This window comes from Varanus komodoensis, unplaced genomic scaffold (assembly GCF_004798865.1).
Source record: "Varanus komodoensis strain SLA01 unplaced genomic scaffold, ASM479886v1 scaffold1, whole genome shotgun sequence".
Classification (NCBI taxonomy): domain Eukaryota; kingdom Metazoa; phylum Chordata; class Lepidosauria; order Squamata; family Varanidae; genus Varanus; species Varanus komodoensis.
In genome coordinates, this window is record NW_025335268.1 from 67,477,383 (window position 1) to 67,497,390 (window position 20,008).

Sequence of the window (20,008 nt, forward strand, 5' to 3'; positions counted from 1 at the left end):
GAGAGAGAGAGAGAGAGAGAGAGAGAGAGAGAGAGAATCCATTCATATTTGCCTTTTCTGGAAGAGCCCCACTACAAACTGTTCTTCCTCCATGCACCCTCATCTTGTGCATTTCTGTCCTGACGGGTTGTGTGTTGTGTTCTTATGCTCCTGTAGGACCTGCGATTCCTGTTGGAGTAGATGTACAAGTTGAAAGCTTGGATAGTATTTCTGAGGTCGACATGGTAAGTGCCTGGTCGATGACTCAGATTTTTGGGAAGTGTAGATGCTGGGATGAGGTAATACATTACTTTGTGAGAGGGCTGCACGGTATTTTGAAGCATCTTGCTTTGCTGAGCAGGAGGATGGAGATTTATTCATTGTGTATTTCTGCCCATTGAAGAAGAAACTTCCGCTATTTGCTAAAAATACCACAGATAACTTCTGAACCAAGCCTAGCAGCCGATCAAGAAAGCTGGATCTTACTTGATACCTTTGGGCTTTGACGTCCAGGTTTCTTTCTGACAGTGCAGAGCTCGGTGGAGGAATTCATATGTTGCATGTAGCAGGTCCCAAGCTGAATCCCTGGCATCTTTAGGTAGGCTGGGAACGGAGCCTGGCTGAGCCACTGAAAGTTGCTGTAGACCCTCCTGCCCTAGGAGGACCAGTGATCTGACTAGGTATGAGGCAGCTTCTTATATATCTTCTGAATAAGCAGTGTTATGGGCAGGCCTATGCAAAAGAGAAACTTTTTCAGGATTGAGGAAGGAGACAATGGAATGAAAAATAGCCAGGAGAGTAGCTCTCCCCATGTGGCTTTGATATTTACACACATCTTGATAGCCCATGATCTTGCTGCAGAAGGGTGTCTCCCACCCTGCCAGGAATATGAGTGAACAAGGTTGCCGTAAGCTGGTTTGTTAGGAGAGAGATTTGTGAGACAAAATATGGATGAAAAGCTTGGTTGCATGCAGCCCAGCACTAAACCAAATCAACAATTTTTATGCCTAATCATTTGAGCAAATTTGTTAAAGTTTGTAGTTATAATTTTTAAATAGATATTGAAATTGATGTAATGTATCCTAGCAATTCTGGTCATTCTCATCTTCTTTTCAGCTGTAGGGTTAAGCAAACATATTCAGAATTATCATTTACCTTTGGTCTTCTTTAAATTTTGGCAAACATACAACTTAGTGTTGTTTTTTTTAAATGTTGAAGTTATTTCTTTGTTTTTGTGTTTTTGTTTGTTATGTGGGATTAAAAAAAAATAGTAATGTGAACAACTTTTTCCCTTTCCCAATTTCTGATTTATGTCAGGACTTCACCATGACACTCTATCTAAGGCATTACTGGAAAGATGAAAGACTATCATTTCCAAGTACCAATAACCAAAGTATGACCTTTGATGGCAGGCTAGTGAAGAAGATCTGGGTACCTGACATGTTCTTTGTACATTCCAAACGGTCCTTTATTCATGACACTACTACAGACAATGTCATGCTTCGGGTCCAGCCAGATGGGAAAGTACTTTACAGCCTGAGGTAAAGTGGAATTCATCATGTTCTTTGATTTAGCTTTTAGTATGCTGACCCTGAATACTTTTTAACTTCATTACTATCTGCTGTAATCATTTATGCATCACAAATACCACAAAGTATAGCAAGAATGTCAAATTAGAAAATAAATATGTATCAAATTCATTTTGTGCCCAAGTTCAGAACATAATATTATTAAACTGTACAGACAGGTAAACTGAGACAATGTTGACTGAGACAATGTTGACGCCAGATTTTCTGGGACCCTCTGGCAAAATGTGGGCACTTGCATGTCCTCTTGTCTGAGGTGTCACACAACCCCAAGGAGGACTCAGATTCAGGCAGGTTAAAGGTTTTCCCAGCCCAGGAGAGCACTTGGCACTTGCTCCATACAAGTGGAAACTTAGCTACTCCATAACGCGGCTCTGAGGAAGACTTTCTTGCAGCTACACTTGTCTCTCCCGCGTGTAGGAGCATGAAAGCGGGCAAACAAATACTGGCCTTTTCAGAACTGCAGTCAGCGTCTAGCAGGAGTGCAGCCACTGAAGACGAGGCTCTAGCAGCCTTCTTCCTGCCATGCGCTGTCCGTGGTGCTGATGCGAGTCGAGCGTCTGGGCCAGGGGTCCTCAAACTTTTTGAATAGGGGGCCAGTTGAAAGGCTGCCGTGACCGTCATGGGCCAGAGAGGTGGGGGTGCCTGGGGGCGCGGGCCAGTAAGGTGCTGCCGGGCGCGCGGTAGGTGGCATCGGTTGCGCGGGGCAGTGGCTCGCTCACTCGGAGATCTCCCAGCGAGTCCAAAACCATCTCGAGCAAGCAAGCCACCGCCTCTGAACGGCAGTGCGGGCCGGATAGATGGGCATGGCGGGCTGGATGCGTCCCACAGGCCGTAGTTTGAGAACCCATGGCCTAGGCCCCATCTGCCCCACTGCTGCTGGTCACCTTGTGCCTGTCACTGCTGAACAGAGGAGGGGGAGCAGGGTCAGATAATGCTGCGGCTCAGCAGTGGACCTCCTCTTGTAGTCTGGCCCTCGGCAGGCACCCACCAGTGTCAACCTGGGTAATAACCCAGGAATGAACTTTATATCTGGCTCCGTTAAGATATTTTACACCCATCAAAATCACTTATCAGTCCAGTTCTGTGGGCACCCAAAGTAAAGCTTCCCTTTGAACCCCACAGAGCCAAGGTTGCCACAGAACAAGGCTTCATCAGAGATGCACTGCAGTGGGAATTTCTTATCAGGACACATGTGTTGGAAGCTTCTATTTCACCAGCACTTTGCTTCATTCATGGCAGTATATGGAGAGCCCAGACAGTGCTTTGTTCTGCTTATTAACTCACCTATGTTTTCCCACTACTTCTTCCTTCTTTTTCTTTCCACAAATAATGCAGAGGGTAGGGATAAAACAGCTACAAGTTTGGTAGCTGTTCATCTTAAAGCACCCTAGGAACATATTCCCTGTTTTAGAAAAACTGGTTCATAAAATGTAGAAACTTCGCATGCAACTAAACTAGCACGATTCCTTTTTTAATATAACCCTTTCCAGTTATGTATGAGGAAGATATTTAAATATGCTTATTCCATCTGTAGGGTCACTGTTACAGCTATGTGTAACATGGATTTCAGTCGTTTTCCTCTTGACACACAGACATGCTCACTGGAAATTGAAAGCTGTAAGTAAAAGCATATGAACAGAAGACCAAATACTGATGCCTCAGATTTGGCTTCAGAATAGGGCCACACACTATTTTTTGGAGGGCACTTCCATGGTTTTCTTAGCTGTGTGGTAGGAGAATTCTGTAAGTAGGAGACGCTTACTATCCGGAGGATGCTTATAAAGCGATTAGTGAAATGTTAAGTTCCAAGCTACAGTAAGAACTCTGCCCCCAGTCTCTTCTTTGTAGCACCTTTAATTTCAGTTTATTTCAAATTTAAATTCAGGCAAGGTTCTGAAATTGAAGGCAAGAGACATATCTGCATATCAGTCTGTCTTTATATTTTCAGTAGGGGGGGGGAGAGAGAGAGAGAGAGAGAGAGAGAGAGAGAGAGAGAGAGAGAGAGAGGTGTCCCTCATTCCTCTTTTCCCAGTGAATCCTAGGTGTAATCTGAGAGCTGCATCACCTGTCTTCTGTGTTAAACATGCACTACAGGTGCAATCCATTTCATGTTTAAGACAAAAAAGTCCGACAGTTCCAAACATTCCCCAGCCAGCCATCCAGTCCTTGTTGGCTGAGGTATGCTGAGAATTCTTGGGCATTTTTCTGTCTAAACATACAGTACATAAAATTGTACTCTAATTCATTCAAGCTGCAATCTCCATCCTGACACCAGTTCTGAAGTCTACAGACATCAAGGCCACAACATCTGGCCTATGTTTTATTTTATTTTTTGCCCCCTCCCTTCCCCCGCTTTTTTAGTTTTTGTACAACGCAACCTGGTGGACTGCTCCAGAATACCCAAATGTGTGGATTCTCTTTTGTGTTATTTTGGTTGGTCTGGACAATAATTTTTCCTAACGGTAGAGCTGGAAGTCTTTAATTTCAGCAAACCCGACTGCAACAGGACACTTGGCATAGTCGGCCTCCTCTGCCGATCTCCCTACAGAGATCCTTTGGGATCTGTATCTCGGCTGAGTTGTTTTTTAAATGCTGAATAACTTGCAGCTAATAGTCTGAAACCAATAGACCATCCCCTGATTTCTGATCCCTTGTGGCTACCATGATCTTACAGCATTGTGTAAAAATTGAAAGTAACATTGTAAAAATGTGCTGCAATCAGGAATATTGGTAAGATGCAACAAAAAGTTTCTTCCATGCCCATCACTGGTCCTTATTGGAGACCCTTATGTATGTCAACAGGAGCTATTTGTTTAAATAAGAAAAACTAGCCATACTGATAGGCACTTCCCATAATTAATAACAAAGCCTTTTCCTCCTACTGGGATATGAGATATATTGGCTGATAGTAAAATAGCACAATTGTCTAAATGGTCAAAAGCTGTATACAGAATGTCTTCATACTTCATTCCAATAAATAAGCTGGCCTTCCTCCCTGACTCCCTGGTTTCCCAGATGCTTATACTGAAGATGACCTCATGCTGTACTGGAAGAACGGGAATGATTCTCTGAAAACAGACGAGAGGATATCACTATCCCAGTTCCTTATACAAGAGTTTCACACCACCACCAAACTTGCCTTCTATAGCAGTACAGGTGAGTTATGAACCAAGGCAAGGCACAGTGCTTGTCTGATGTCCAATGGAATTGGTTTTCCTTGGACAAACCAGCTTTCGATTTATCAGAGAGGACACCATGGGACCATCCTGGGCATTTTCCTTCTTGCAAAGACTCAGCAGATGAAGTGGGGTCATGCCTCCGAAATTCTGAAACTGGGCTTAACTGTGGGTCTTCACCTGTGCTCAGTGCTGCAACTTTGATTTGGATGGCTTGTCATTTCAAAAAGATATAATTCGATCATGCAGGAATTTATTTCCAGTAATGGCTAGTAAAACCTTCAAAGAATTTGGAACCATGTAGTTGCCACTTTCATGGGTAGTATCCAGCATCCTCAAGGGATTAGTGCTAATGAGGTTGTGCTAGTGTAAACCAAGGCTAGCACAGGGTAGTTAATGCAACTAAGATATCTTAAATAGAGCACAATTTTGTATCCTTAGATGTTATCATATTTGTGCATTTTTAAAGTCCTAAACAAGCTTAGGTTTCATACTTGAAGCTATACTCAAGACCCCCTATACATTTTTTGGAAGAAAAACTCTCTTTTCACTAGCATGATCTACATTGTTTGGATTATTTATTTAGAATAGAATAGTTTTATGATACTTTTCTTGACTTCTTTCTCCTCTGTCTCTGGCAGGCTGGTACAACCGTCTTTATATCAACTTCACTTTGCGCCGGCATATCTTCTTCTTCTTGCTCCAGACCTATTTCCCTGCCACTCTGATGGTGATGCTGTCTTGGGTGTCCTTTTGGATCGACCGCCGAGCTGTGCCTGCAAGAGTCCCTTTAGGTAAGCAAACCTAAACATCACTGCTGGATCTATCCTTTGTTTAGCTGTATAGATCCAGAAGAGGCTGTCTGAAAGGCATGTGTCCTTGGGACATCTTTGACTGGCTTCTACTCCCTGATTCCCGGATAATTTACTGGATTCTTAGAAGGCAGTAGGGATTAGTGAAAGGTGAAGGTTCTGAGTATCCACATAAGTGGATGGTGCTACGCAAATAGATGAATGATATTTTAACATTTTGAACAGGTGGTCAAAACTTTTGTTTTCCAAGTCTTTGGTCTTTAAAATTGCATTTAGCCTCTTTTCAAAGCATGTTCTCTTATTTATTTATTTATTTATTCATTCATTCATTCATTCATTTATATGTTAAGATTTTGTTATACGATGCTTTGGAGGCCTTGGTGGGCAGAAAAGTGGCATATAAGTCCAATAACATGAACAATAATATAAATGATGACGACAACAATGATTCTTTGTGTCTGGCTGCTACAACACACCCACCATAAATGGCTACTAATGTTACATGCACATGTTTGTATTCTTCTCTGGGTTCTGCAGCACTCAATGAATAGATGTCCTTGGGAGCTGTCAGAATATATTAGTGCAGCCTTCCCCAACCTTCTGCCTTCCAGACACATTTGGACTGCAACACCCAGAATTCCCAGTCAATGGCCCTACTGGATGGGAATTCTGGGATTTGCAGTCTAAATGCCTCTGAATGCCACCAGACTGGGGACAGCTGTCTTACTGGATTTATGCACAATGTAAAAGTACAGACAGGTTAGCTCTGTTCTGAGACACAGAATCATCCACACACAAGCAGTCTATTGCCACCACATCAGTTCTCAGACTGTCTTTCATATCCCTCCACACTGGATGACACAAGGTTGGGGCAAATATTGAAGCAAGACTGGCTAAGAAGAGAGTCTATTTGCTGATACAAATGATGTGAGGAGATATTTTTCCAATCTGGCACCTAAAGACCAGGAGCTTCAAAAACTGAAATAACCATGCACACATTTAAAACTGTGATTGAATTACATGTGCAATACTATTCCATGTAGATGAATATTTATTGATCAGCTGCAGTAACCGATATAGACAAATGTCTCAGTGGCAATAATACAGCTGATCACTAATATGGTTTGAAAATAATTGTCACTTTAATGACTCTTTTCATATTTCATGACTCTTTATTCTTACTCCGTCATCACACCTCAATATTGGCATATGTAACCTGACTGAATGCACAGCAATGTGCACCAGAAATAGGCAATTCATCTATACTTGGTTAAGATTAAAAGGCAAAGCTGCACCATCTCATTTGTGCCACTTCCAAATTAGGTCCCACTCAGCTCACTGAGATTTGCTTCCAAGAAAGTGTACTTAAAGTAACAGCTGTGTGGGGCAGCCCCATGGATGTTTACTCAGAAATAGGTCTCACAGTGCTCAGTGAGGCTTTTTCCATGGCAGCTGCGCTTAAGCTTGCAACCGCAGTCTAGCCCTTTGCCCAAGGGCAGGATTGTCCACCTCCAAGACATCCATGCATCCCCCTGCACAGGCAGTCCGTAGGCTTAGCACAGAAAGGTGACGGCTCATCATTCAAAGAAGGGGACCCACCTAGACTAAGCTAACAAGGTAGTTTCTTACTGGAAAATACTCCCTTGACACTGATGTGTTTCCAAAGAGAGAATCTCCCGAGGGATAATTCTGTGTCCTCAGGGATCACAACTGTGCTGACCATGTCGACCATCATCACGGGCGTCAACGCCTCCATGCCTCGGGTTTCCTACATCAAAGCTGTGGACATCTACCTCTGGGTCAGCTTCGTGTTCGTCTTCCTCTCGGTATTAGAGTACGCAGCAGTGAACTACCTGACCACCGTGCAAGAGCGGAAGGAAAGGAAGTTGCGAGACAAGGTAAATCTAACCCCATTTGGTGGACCAACACTGGACCATCTAGCTTCAAAAGAAATATCCTAACTGTGAGATATCTAAGCTTGTTGAGAATGTAAAGAAACATGCAAATAGGGTAGGGTAGAATGATGGCCTGCCTGGTGCCACATTGTCATCTTTCAGCACCAGTTTAAGACTGCCCTCTACTCCCCGACATTTAATTGCCTATAATGGGGAAGCTGTCCTCAGCAGGTGCCTAGACTACTATTATTATCTCTTTAAATGTTTGCATTTTTCTATGTTAAAAATTATACTGTTTTATTATCTTGTATCTGTAGTTTGCAATTTTTGTGAATTATTGTGAATTCTCCAGAAACCTTTGGCTATTGGGCAGCATACAAATGGAATAAGAAGAAAGCTATTGTTGATTATGATGATGATAAAACCCATCTTCAGATCCCATCAAACTGAATTCGGACTGTTACACTGGCTAGATCAACAAATGCAACAGAAGAATGTGGTAGCATAGACCACATTGTGCCAAGCTGCAGGGGAATCATATCTAAAGTTGTATTGTGGAAGACTGAAAGCCTTGTATCATCACTCATGATCTGCCCAGTGAGGATGCTTCCAGATGGATGATTTGTAGTGCTGAGTGCAAAAAAACAACCCGTGACCTGTGGGCCATTTGTTGACATTGACCCGTTCTCTTTATTTCTAGTGTTCATGGTCAAGTGCCATTGTTTATGTAGTCAAAATTGCAGCATCCATGCTCAGGAGGGGGTGTAGGTGGCAGCATTTGGCTTTGTGGGTCGCTGCTCTTTGCAGAAGTACAAAAATCTGTAGGAACCCTTGTTCCCAACAAAGGGCAGGAAACTCCACGAACTGTCCCATGTGGGCTGAATGTGCTCAGCAGCCATGGAATGACGCCTGACTGTCGTAGGGTGATATGGAACAGTGACAGGAATCCCAAAGCAGGAGCAGCCCATGCTGCAACCTGTCCTTACAGTCTAGCAGCTGACCCTTGAGTGGTGCAGGGGAGGGGTGAAGACAGCCAGTATGGTACAAAATGCCTATACTGGTTCTCTGTTCCTGGAGAGATGGCTTCTCCCAATTCTGTCTTGATGCAATGCTGCAGTCAGTGTGGCAACAAGATCTAAGAGGGCAATTTTTTCGCTTGAAATTAATCCCTTGTGCTAGACTATGCGAGCTGGACAAAATGCAGAAGATGACTTGGATTCAGTGCTGCTCTGTACAAACAGAGAGGAGAGGGAGGCCAGTTTCTACCAACCTTCACATCAGAGGGTCCTAAATGTCATTTCATTTCTATACCTGTCAATAGCCAAAGCTCTCTGGGCAGTTTAGGGAAATTACAAGCCAGAAATATGGTTTTTCTAGACACACAGTCTAGTATGAGGATTATTGCTTTCATCCGAATGTAACTCCCATGAGTAAAATTGCTGAGGCTTGTGGTCAGGCAAGAGTGTTAAAAATACTTGTCACTGCACTACTGTACCTGTCTGCTAACTCCAGTTTGGGTTTGGAGTTGCTACATCCAAGAGATGTCACATCACCAGTTTTTGCAGCCTTGCAATCTTTCTGCACTAGACAAGCAGCAATTAAGGTCGTTCTTAGCCTAACTTTCTCCTCTGCAGCTTCCCTGCACTTGCGCACTACCTCAGCCAAGGCCAATGATGGAGATGGATGGCAGTTACAGCGATGGAGAGGTGAATGAACTGGGACAGTTCATGTCTGAAAATGGCGATAAACAAGACCGAATGATGGTTCAACTGGCACTTGGCTCGGAAAGGAATTCAACCAGGAGGAAAAACCAAAGATACAGCAGTATGAAGATTGACACCCATGCCATTGACAAGTACTCCAGAATAATATTTCCGGGGGCATATATTTTATTTAATCTGATATACTGGTCCATTTTTTCATAGCTTTTTTTTTCATCTAGCCAGTTTTTATGTAGTTCATGCATTAACTGTTTAATGAAATGCATTTCCATAAAGCCAATTTGAGAAAACAGATGGTTCCAATGTCCTTGGTTTGGGCCATCATTAATGTTACATATGAAATCCACAAAAGGCACTTTCCCATTCATTTTAATTGGGACTTAGATGGAAGATGTGACTGGAATAGTAATTTTATCAGGATCCAAAATAATCATCATGGGAGAGAGCAGAGGAAAGAGACGTCTGCACAAGATAAAGGATATTGTTTCAAGACTGTTTATTTTAAAAGGAAGATAAACTCTACTAAAGGCAGAACAATACAGTCATATGGCTCTGAAAGTAAGAAGACTCTGAGTTTTACATTTTTAAATTGCTAGTTTTGGCATCTATATTCTAATTAGAGAAATGGGCTGTATTAATACTTTGTTTCCATTTGTAAATATATACAATATTATACATTTTTAGTATTTGTGTAAATAGGTGAGACTGGAAATCTAAATACTGTAAACAACTTTTATCAAGACTCAAACAGGTGCGTAAATGTCTTTTTGCTTTTTTTTGGCCTGGTTACATACAATCACAAAAGCAGGGAAAACAAAATAATTGGGGTGGGAGGGATGTGGTCTTTTGGGGGGCTCTAGATTGGGTCTGCATGCCTGAGGGTCCCCATCCCTGAATTATAATATACACAGTCTTAAAGCAAACTCTTCTCACTGAACATGGAATGCTATGGAGTTCATAAACTGTTTCAAAGATTCAGTGCTGTACTTATGTAAGGCCATTCTACTGGCAAGACTTAGAAATTCTTCCAGTTTAAATATACACTGTCAGATTTTAGTCCAGAAATGTTTGAAGTAAGATACTTTACTAGGATCCAAAATTTGCCATCTATCTGCAGAAGGCTTCTGATGCAGCAGAGGAATCTCTCTGGCAGAAGGGGAGTGGCAGTGAGCTTTGATTTCCTGCTATTTGGGCAGTCCTCTGTTCCTCTCAAATCCTGCAGAGGGTTGGGGAATCCATCAGAACAATGGAAATGGCACCAAGGGAAGCAGTGAGACGGTAGGATTGACAAATATCTCCTCCCTGCTCCTTTCTTCTGGTAGAACAGGCAGAGAAACGGGATCCAGTCCCCTAAAGTATAAATCACAGAAAGAAAATAGTTTTACATGTTTTATGTAAAGGAGCAAGATTGGGGTTTATCTCAGTACTCTTCTATGCAAGTGCAAAAAAATGAAGTGAGAGCAAAAATGAAGTGTTTTGCCCTTCAAGATCTTAAGTTGCCAAATAAATGCCTACTGTTATACTGTTGGCACACACTTATGCTTTACAAACAAATAGGCTGTTAAGATTCTAAAGATGCACTCCTGCAAACGCCCAAGCTCAGAGGCCACTGGTCATCCCATGCAGAGTGGCAAGAACAGCAGAGTCAGTTGCCACCCCCTTGCCCTGCATAGTTCATCAGACATTTTCCCCTCTGGCTGGGGCATTTCATAAGAGTCAAAAGGGAGGCTAGAGAAACTTCAGTATGGCCTCTCCAGTCTCCTGACCTTCCTGCTCACCAGAACACCCTCTTTCCCCTTCTGAGATCAAATTCCTGTGCTTGGCAAGCACCCAGCGCAGTATTTGTGGTGCAGGCTGCCTAGCAGAAGGGTCAGAGCTCCAATTCTCAGCTCAGAGGTAGGAGCACTGGGAATCTGAACTATAACCTCAGGTGGTTTAGAAGGGAGCTTCTGATCTTGGTGACTTCCAGGTATTCAATGTCCTGCCAGAGTGTTACCAGCTGCTCGGGAGGGAGTATTTGGGCTTAAATGCTGTATGTCAAAACGTTGGGACAGGAAGCTTGCAAACAATTTTTGCAGGTAGAATACTACGATTGGTCTAGGCCAGGCATGTCCAAAGTCCGGCCCGGGGGCCAATTGCGGCCCGTTTTCAAATTCTGAGCGGCCCGCAGCTTCTTCTCCTCGCCAGCTCAGCCTGTCACTCATCCCCGCCGGCCTGCGTTTTTCCCTTCACCGCACAGCGGTTCCCGCAGCTGTCCCCTGCTCCTTCAAGGCTGGTGGTTATATTTCACCAGAAGATGGCAGTAGACCTGAGTCAGCACTCTCGCCATGTGACCCTTGTGACACAAGGCTTGTGTGCCCATTTCTAAAATGGCGACTTTAACTAAAAAAAGGAAAGTTGACAGCGAGGGCCGCCGCTTCCAGGACAAGTGGAAATTGGAGTATTTTTTCACTGAAATACGAAACAACTGTGTCTGCCTAATTTGCCAAGAGACTGTGGCTGTTTTCAAGGAATTCAGTATCAAGAGGCACTACCAGACGAAACATGCTAGCTACAACAAGCTAACTGGGAACGAACGTGGTGAAAAATTGAAGGAACTGGAAGCTGCTTTAACGGCACAGCAGCGCTTTTTCACAAGAGCCCGTGAGTCAAATGAAAATGCCACAAAGGCGAGCTACGAGGTGGCAACGCTGATTGCCAAGCCCTGCAAACCTTTTACTGAGGGTGAATTTATTAAAGACTGCGTGATGAAAATGGTGGAGAAAATTTGTTCTGAGAAGAAGCAAGAGTTTGCCAATGTTTGCCTGGCTCGTAACACTGTGGTATGGAGAATTGAAGACGTTTCATCTGATATTAAGAGACAGTTAGAGGTAAAAGGAGTGGAATATGACTTTTTTTGTTAGCCTGCGACGAAAGCACGGATGCATCTGACACCGCTCAGTTATTGATTTTTTTTGAGAGGAGTGGACAATGACATGAATGTGAGTGAAGAGCTACTTGACCTCCAGAGCCTTAAGGACCAAACAAGAGGAACAGATTTGTTTCTGTTTGTTCCGCCATAGATGACATGAAACTACTGTGGAATAAAGTCACTGGGATTATTACGGATGGCGCACCTGCCATGGCTGGCGAGCGAAGTGGATTATCAACCTTAGTCTTTAACAAAATCAGCGAAGGAGGCAAAGCTATAAAACTCCACTGTATTATTCACCAACAAGTTATCTGTGCCAAACATCTGAAATATGATCATGTTATGAAACCGGTGATGAAGGCTATTAATTATATTTGCTCCAAAGCCCTGTGCCACCGCCAGTTTCAACAGTTTCTACTCAACATCTGGGCTGAATACAGAGATGTTGTGTATCACAAGGAGGTAAAATGGCTCAGTTGTGGGTCTGCACAGCTGCGCTTCTACTCTCTTAGGGAGGAAATCAGACAATTCTTGGCAAAAAAGGGACAACCGATGCCAGAGCTATCTGATCCTGTTTGGCTGGCTGATTTTGGATTTTTAGTTTATATAACACGACATCTGAACCTGCTGAACACGAGCCTTCGGGGCAAAATGCAGTGGTAAGCCAACTGTATTCACATATCAAAGCCTTTGGGACCAAGCTGCTACTTTTCCAAAGGCACCTGTCACAAACGCAGCCCAATACCACACATTTCCCATTGCTGCAGGAAATAATGACCAGTTTTCCACAGAACAATGAGTGCGTAAATAAGGAGGTATGAAGCAGACATCTCATCTCTGGCTGAGGAGTTTCAAAGGCGCTTTCGGGATTTTGCAGCTATTGAAAAGGAGATCACGCTTTTTTCATCTCCTTTCTCTGTGGATCCTGATGACGCTCCAGACCACCTGCAGCTGGAGCTCATTGAGCTGCAGTGTGACGCCGAGTGTCGCAGTCGGCACCAACAGCTCCCTCTTGTCAACTTTTACCGCCAGCTGGATAAAGACAGGTTCCAAGAGATTCGAACATTTGCTAAGAAAATGCTGAGCTTGTTTGGTTCGACATACTTGTGCGAGAAGACATCCTCGGTTATGAACATTAACAAGAACCGCGTGAGGACAAGACTAAGTGACTTTCACCTGTGTGACATCTTGCGCATCAAAACCACTGTTTTTGAGCCAGACCTGGCCTATATAATGCAGTCGAGATCTCAGTATCACCCTTCACATTAGTGCAGTTATTTATTTAGTCATTCATAAAATAGTTCATTTGCATTTAATGTTAATGGTTCAAAGAATGTCAGGCTGAATGGTCGGCCCCCACACATTTTCACCTCACCAAATCTGGCCCTCCTTGCAAAAAGTTTGGACACCCCTGGTCTAGGCTCATTGTGTTGCTAAAACTTAACAAAACATAACACTTTCTGTATTATATTTAATTATTTATACATGTACTTATAGGCCGCCTATAACTGCCAAGGTCTTCCTTGGCGGCTTATAGTACATGTAAGGCAATTCAGCTAGAAGGCAACTAAGTATTTTCCTAGATCTAGTCACCTCCTGGTACACAGCTTCCAGTGCCTTCAAAATTCATTGACACACTTCAACTAAAATGAAAAGTGGAAAGTATTGCAAAGAAACTGGTAGAGAGAACTTTGTGTAATGCTGCATTTACTCATAGAGACCAGTAGTGTAAGACTATGTACAAACCTTCTGACTTCCAGAATTTGTAGCTACTGAGGATATTACACTGCAAAAGATGTGAGTGCTATCAAAACTGGTATTTTGCAGGGTGAACGCGTTCTGAGTTTAGCATAAAAAAACCAGACATTTGCATTTATTCTGGCATGGAGTTCACAAAGCCCTGGCTGGAGAGAGAAAGCCAGAGAAGAACATACTTCTTTCACTGCTCCAAGGTCAAAGCTTTCACATTTCAGTGTTTCTGCTCTTCTAGTTTGCCTTGTCGAAAATCTTCTTGGACTACTTCCAACACGTCTGGGCTAAAGATAACATTGAGTGTGGTCATTGCCAATGCTTTAGCTGCATAAAAGACATACTGTTATGCTACTTCTGATCCTGAAGTTATACCAACATTCAGATCAATGTAACTACCAAAATATATACCATATAGAAATCTGTAGTTTAATGGCTTTGAGTGCACTAATTTTTGGAGAAGCAAGCATATGGTACATCAGAAATAGTTAATCACCTGCTGCTTGAGAGAATTCCTCAGTATGATTCAGAGCATTTGAATTCAGAGCATATATAAAGAATGAATTCCTGGAACCATTTTAAAAAGAGCAGAGGACAACTAATTTCAAATGATGTATTACATCTTTCTGATTAATTCAAACTCAAAGTGCACAAACACATTTTATAATCTTAAGCAATATAGAAATGTTGTGTGAAATGTTTATTTGCTTTATTTCAAAAATGAGAGCAATATTTCTCACACAAAATCAGTAATCAGTTGGAAATCTTGTATTATCAGTTAACTACACAAGACATTTTTGGGCATATGCACTGCAGCTCCTTGCAGAGTTGGCTTAAATACTTGCTTTTTAAAGGTATTTAAAATTTAAATGCTTTCAAGGCCTTTCTTATCTCTGATTAGCATTTCCCTGCACTGTGCTGAAGAAGGGTGTTTTTCTGCAGTGCTCAGCAGGGAAATCCCAGCTCTTCACTGCTGTTAGAGGCAAAAGCAGGCATTTCCTGCACAGGGTTGGAGGGGAAGAGGCAGGACCTATGGAAGCCAGAGGTTTCTCATCCATGATCTAGATCTTTAAGAAAACCTTGGATTTCTCAAAACCATAGAGAAATTTTATCAAATAAAGCAATTAGTTCTATCACCTCCAAGAATGTTTCAGTGAGTCAAATAAGTATTTTATAAATAGTTACACCATATAAAGTTATTACCACACATAGAATAATCCGTTAAAGCATTTCCTGGCCAAAAAAGCTAGGAAAGCTGTATTTGACCAATACAGTCGACTTTCTACCATTTGATCTCACAAAAGTACCTGATCATGCCTGCAGACATATCATTTGATGATTATTGGGATTATTTTGGCTGAAATGTAATAGTACAACACTGATACCCTTTTATGTTTTTGTAGGTGGAAAAATATTCCTCCAATGACAACATTTGCTGAATGTTCACATCTGCTGCAGCCTCAAGAAAGTCCCCCTCTTAGTTTACTTCCTATCTTAAATTCAGTCATAACCCTAACCCTAAAAGCACTATATGGGGGCTTAAATCATAATGAAATATTCTGGTGACTAAAGCCCCTTCCTTTGTTTCCTGTGATCAGAGTTGCAGTCCTGAAGCAGTTTTCAAGCTTTATTAGAATGGACAAGTTCCTTTCATAAAGGGTACAGGGAGAAACATCCAGCTCTCTGTAAGCAGGTATAATATTTGTCTTTTCTCCAGCCCAATTTATTATGCCTGGATGATAAGAGCCATTTATTTTTATGACAAAGTTACACATCAGTAGATCACTTCAGTTATGCCATTGATAGCTAATGATTAGTATTTTTCCATTCCAAGTTGATTATAGAATTAATGCCAGAATTTAGTTGTTACTTTCAATATAAAGGGTATTACACTGCCAAGCATATGGACAATTCTGGAATCGTGTGTCATGAATTTCCTGGATAATTGAATTGCTGACCTTTTTCAGAACTCCCATATAACCAATTAACTGATTGTATGCTGCCCTGAGATGCCATGCATAAGGGACGGCATATCAAAGTTTCAAATACATAAATAAATTTGATTAAGGCTGTATGTACTCCTAGGCACACTTGTTTGTGTGTCTGTCACCCTATGCCCAATTCAATGGGACTTCTGAGTAAGCATACATACAACCATGTTCTGAGGTTCTGACTGATCAAAAGTCAGTTTATATTATTTACTGTCTTAAAACTGACTGTGCTATGCAAGAACAGCAGCATCTAATGCAGTGAATTTTTATGAAAACAGACTGTAACACATTTTCCCTTAGAGTTTGAGTCCACCCCCTCACTCTCTCCACTTTGTGAGCAAAAGATTTTGTGACCCACTTCAGCATAATCATCTCAGCTGAAACAAGCCTCGGTGCTTTGCTCAAGCCATGCCTCGTGCCTACATGATTTGCAAAATCACACGCCCAGGCATGGCTTGTCAGGTTGCCTGAACCCAACTGGCATGACTTGCTGGAGGGTTAAATATCCTTCAGAAACCAATGTGCTGTTGCTGGGTTACTTGAGGGTTGTTTTGATCTTTAACAAACCATGCTGCCCAGGTTCAGACAAGTGACAAGCTGTGCTCATTCAAGTGGTTATGCAAACTGCACCTGGCACACGCCATGGCTGAACTATGCTGCCCACTAATTTCACAAGTAGCATGTACAGCAAGGATCATCAGCTGGAGGTCCTGGAATCATGCACTTCACCTTGGTGAAGGAAAGGCTGCCTTCACCTCCTAGACAAGGTAGTCTCTCATAAATCTACTGCTAGCAAGAGGCAATTAAGCTTACAGTCTAACCTGCCCTGAGAGTCATTTTGGCTAGGGGAGCAAGATAGAAATCAATCAATCAATAAAAGAACAAGCAAACAATGCAATCCAAATCCTTCAGCTGTCTTAAAAATAATTTTAGCATATGCCTGGATATCCTAGGGGGATACATATTTTTCTTTCTCAGTGTCTCTTTCTACACACCCACGGCTCAGTCTGCTAAATTACCCTTAGTATAAGTTACCCATGAAGATCAGAGAGAGATCATATTATAAATGCTACAATAAACTTAGCACGATCATGATGCAAAGAACCAATGCTTTTTTTAAAGGCATCACACAAAAACCTTTTTATTCATTCAAGCTCTTAAAGTATTTTGATACATGTAAGTCTTTGACTGCACTCTTTCCCACTGGCCTCATTTCTTATTTGTGGTCTTAGGCATGTTTTTATTTTAATACTGTAAAACACCATGGAATCAGTTTTGATGAAGGGCAGCACCAGCATATTTTAAAATAAATAAATAAATACTTTCATCCAAAAGAGCCAAAACAACACAAACAAAACACAAAAGAGCTTTCTTACCATCGAACTGCCAGAGCAAGCAAGCTGTCAAGACTGGCTTTCATGAAATGGGGAAGTCATAAAAGCAACATACAGGTCATCAAAAGTGACCATTTTAATCAGCACTGCTTTGCCTGCTCCATTTCTTCTGCTGGTATTCTTGGAACACCGATCTAAGAGAAAGAAAGGTGATTCTGAAGTTCTAATTTTAAATCATGTGTAGAACCTCAGTGATTAAGCTGCACACAGTTCATGAAATCCATATGCCTATTTTTTTCGGCATCCACAGTTCCACTTCTCAAGATCTGGTACAAGGCCAAAGCCAAAAATACAAACTGTGTATCAGCTCAGCTCTTACCTCAATCAACAACTCATTGAAAGCCAAGGGACACAAGATGGTCTAAAGCTCCATGTCTTTAAGCAAGGGTTGGCCTCAAGCATATGTATAACAATGCAATTTAACAAGCTTCCACTCTCTCCTAAGGTAGCTGACTGGAAGATCCATTAAAGTGAGAATAAACTTGGTGAACAGGCACCCATGGGGAACTGAAAGCTGAGCACCAAGCCCCCAGCCCTGTTCCTTCAATCACCCCTGCTTTCACCATTTTTAAACACTCCCCCCACCCCCGTACAGATCTGCTTTTAAAGTCATCAGGTTGACTGTGCAGCTTAAGACCAAAGCAAACATTACTTTAAAGGTCGGATCCTTAGACTGACAGGCCCCTGCCAAGTAACTCTTAGAGTAGGAACAGAGAAGCCAGGGCCCTATACCTACTCTAGGATAAATGTAAGAGAGGCAAGGCTGCTAGCCATACTTACAAAGTAATATCTGTTTTGGTAGTTCTGGATGGGAGGGAAGGCAGGCAATGTCACCATCTTGTTAATAGTCCCCATCACCCATGTGCCACATAGCAATAACAACAACACAGTACCTAGTATTGATATGATTGCACGTGAAATTCAGGCCAGTTTCCAAAATCCAAGAAATGCAAAGCAGGTCTGATGAATGGAAAAAGGGATAGTTTCCTGTGCGTGAGTCTACCTAGTGGTTGTGAGGGCAGCAACGGCAGTATGCTTCGTTGCCTCCCTTTGCACCCTCAAGTTACAGATCTTTTCCAGGCAGTTTACAGTTTAACGTATCTTCCACAGCATAATTCTGCGAGACACTTCAAAGATAAAATTGCTGAGCTTCACGCCAACGTGACTGATGCTTGGAGTACAGCATCTGGTTAGCTGTCCGATGCACACTTTTTCAGGGTAGTATGACGTGTAGTTATTTCCTTACAACCTGCTCTCGTGACTCTTACCCATCTTGGCTTATTCGAAATCGCCAAGAACGGTGGGCTGAATGGATCCAGGGTGTGGCGAATGGCTCTTTGCACAATGGAAGGAAATGTATCAACTCGTGAAAATTCTTCCCTGGGTCTAGGATTATGCCAACTACCGCCCAGTCACTAATAATCCTTCTCTGGGCAACTGCAGGTGTTCTTATCTCCACCCATTTCAGTCCGGATTCAGACCTGGACCCGGCGCCCACCTCAGCGATGCCATAGGCGTGGCGATGCCGGGCAGGTAGTCGTAGTCGCATCTGGCCAGCCCCGACGGGGAACCCTCCGACCAGAAGAGCTCGAGGGTCGGCGAGGGGCAGCCGGCGGAAAGCGCGTCATGGCGGCGTGAGCAGGACATGCCACTCCTCGTGGCCTGCTAGGGCCGGCTCAGCTCGCCCAGGCGCTCCGACGACGCCTCGATGCACGCCGCTCCTCGCCGCTGCGACTCGCCACCCCCTGCCGTCGACTCGTATCCTCGCCTCGGAAACAGCTTGGGGCGGAGCTGGGGCGGGCTTGGCGCCCCTCGCCAACCATAAGCGGCGCGGCGCATCTTGAAGCGACGCGCGTGGCTCTGCTGCGGCGGGTTAGTCTGTGCCCTCCGCTAGGTGGTCTTGGAAGGGGATCGTGGGAAATGTAGTTCTCGGGGCCGCCCCGTTCATTTCACCTCGCATGCCGTGCAAGCTTGCGCCAAAGACCCGCGCCATCGTGCATTGCGCTGAAGCCTCCCTTAAGCCTCGAAGGGGTGTGCGTGAGAGGGAAAGGGCTGCAAAGCAAGGTTCAGCTGACATCAGCCCTAATTGATATGGCCAACGGTCAGGAAAGCTGGGCGTTGTTGCCTGCCCCATCTGAGCATGGCGGCAACCTCAAATACGGGGTCGGGTTGCTGGTGACAGGAGGCAGGGCTTTGTTTGGCATGTGTCAATGCGCGTACGTACCCCATCGGGCTTTGTCTTCGGTTTTTCCGCGCCTCCAGGCGCTAGCAACTTGGAGAACTGAAGGGACCCTAGGAACTTCAGATCACCCCCAAGAAATTGTAAGAATCCTGCTGGAAAAGAGGGGAATTAAAGTGGTATCCTGCCAAAACTTTTTTAAATTTGATCTCTGAAAGGTTTTTTTTTTTTTTTTTTTTTTTTTTAGTACTGGAGCCTTTGCCTCTAGGCTGTCCAAACTTGGAAAAATGAGGGCAACCTGGAGCACACCAACACCACCCCCCCGCCAAAAGATACTGCTCCTAAGGGTGCTTCCCACACCCCCAAGCCTATTTTTTTCACGTGACTTCAGAGCGGGTTTGGCAAAGTGTTCCAGTAATACTTTTTGGGATGTACACTTGTTGGGAGACCCAGAGCATGTTCCAAAAAGCAAAACTGGAGCACTTTGGGGTGGGGGTGAATAGCATCCTTAGTAGCATTTTTTTGGGGGGTGCTAATGTGCCCCTGGACTGCCTTCACATTTCCAGGTGTAGATAACTGGGCTTCATTGGTGTTGGACACTCCCAGCCTAAG

At 43.3% G+C, this 20,008-nt stretch overlaps 1 protein-coding gene and 1 long non-coding RNA gene across 2 annotated transcripts in view; one reads left to right on the forward strand and one right to left on the reverse strand.

Moving 5' to 3' along the window:
• Nucleotides 1-9,855, forward strand: part of LOC123022208 (gamma-aminobutyric acid receptor subunit rho-1) — a 32,675-nt gene extending 22,820 nt beyond the window's left edge. Inside the window, exons 4-10 of the mRNA XM_044427771.1 lie at nt 157-224; nt 1,297-1,520; nt 3,103-3,185; nt 4,584-4,724; nt 5,386-5,538; nt 7,258-7,454; nt 9,086-9,855. Coding sequence (XP_044283706.1) covers nt 157-224; nt 1,297-1,520; nt 3,103-3,185; nt 4,584-4,724; nt 5,386-5,538; nt 7,258-7,454; nt 9,086-9,376 — 1,157 coding nt within the window. The 3' untranslated portion in view covers nt 9,377-9,855. The remainder of the gene's footprint in view (nt 1-156; nt 225-1,296; nt 1,521-3,102; nt 3,186-4,583; nt 4,725-5,385; nt 5,539-7,257; nt 7,455-9,085) is intronic.
• Nucleotides 377-19,535, reverse strand: LOC123022213. Its single transcript, XR_006414496.1, has 3 exons — nt 19,442-19,535; nt 17,200-17,351; nt 377-711 (listed from the first exon to the last, which is right to left on the reverse strand). It is a non-coding gene; the product is annotated as an uncharacterized LOC123022213 (long non-coding RNA).
• Nucleotides 19,536-20,008: the final 473 nt, after the last annotated feature.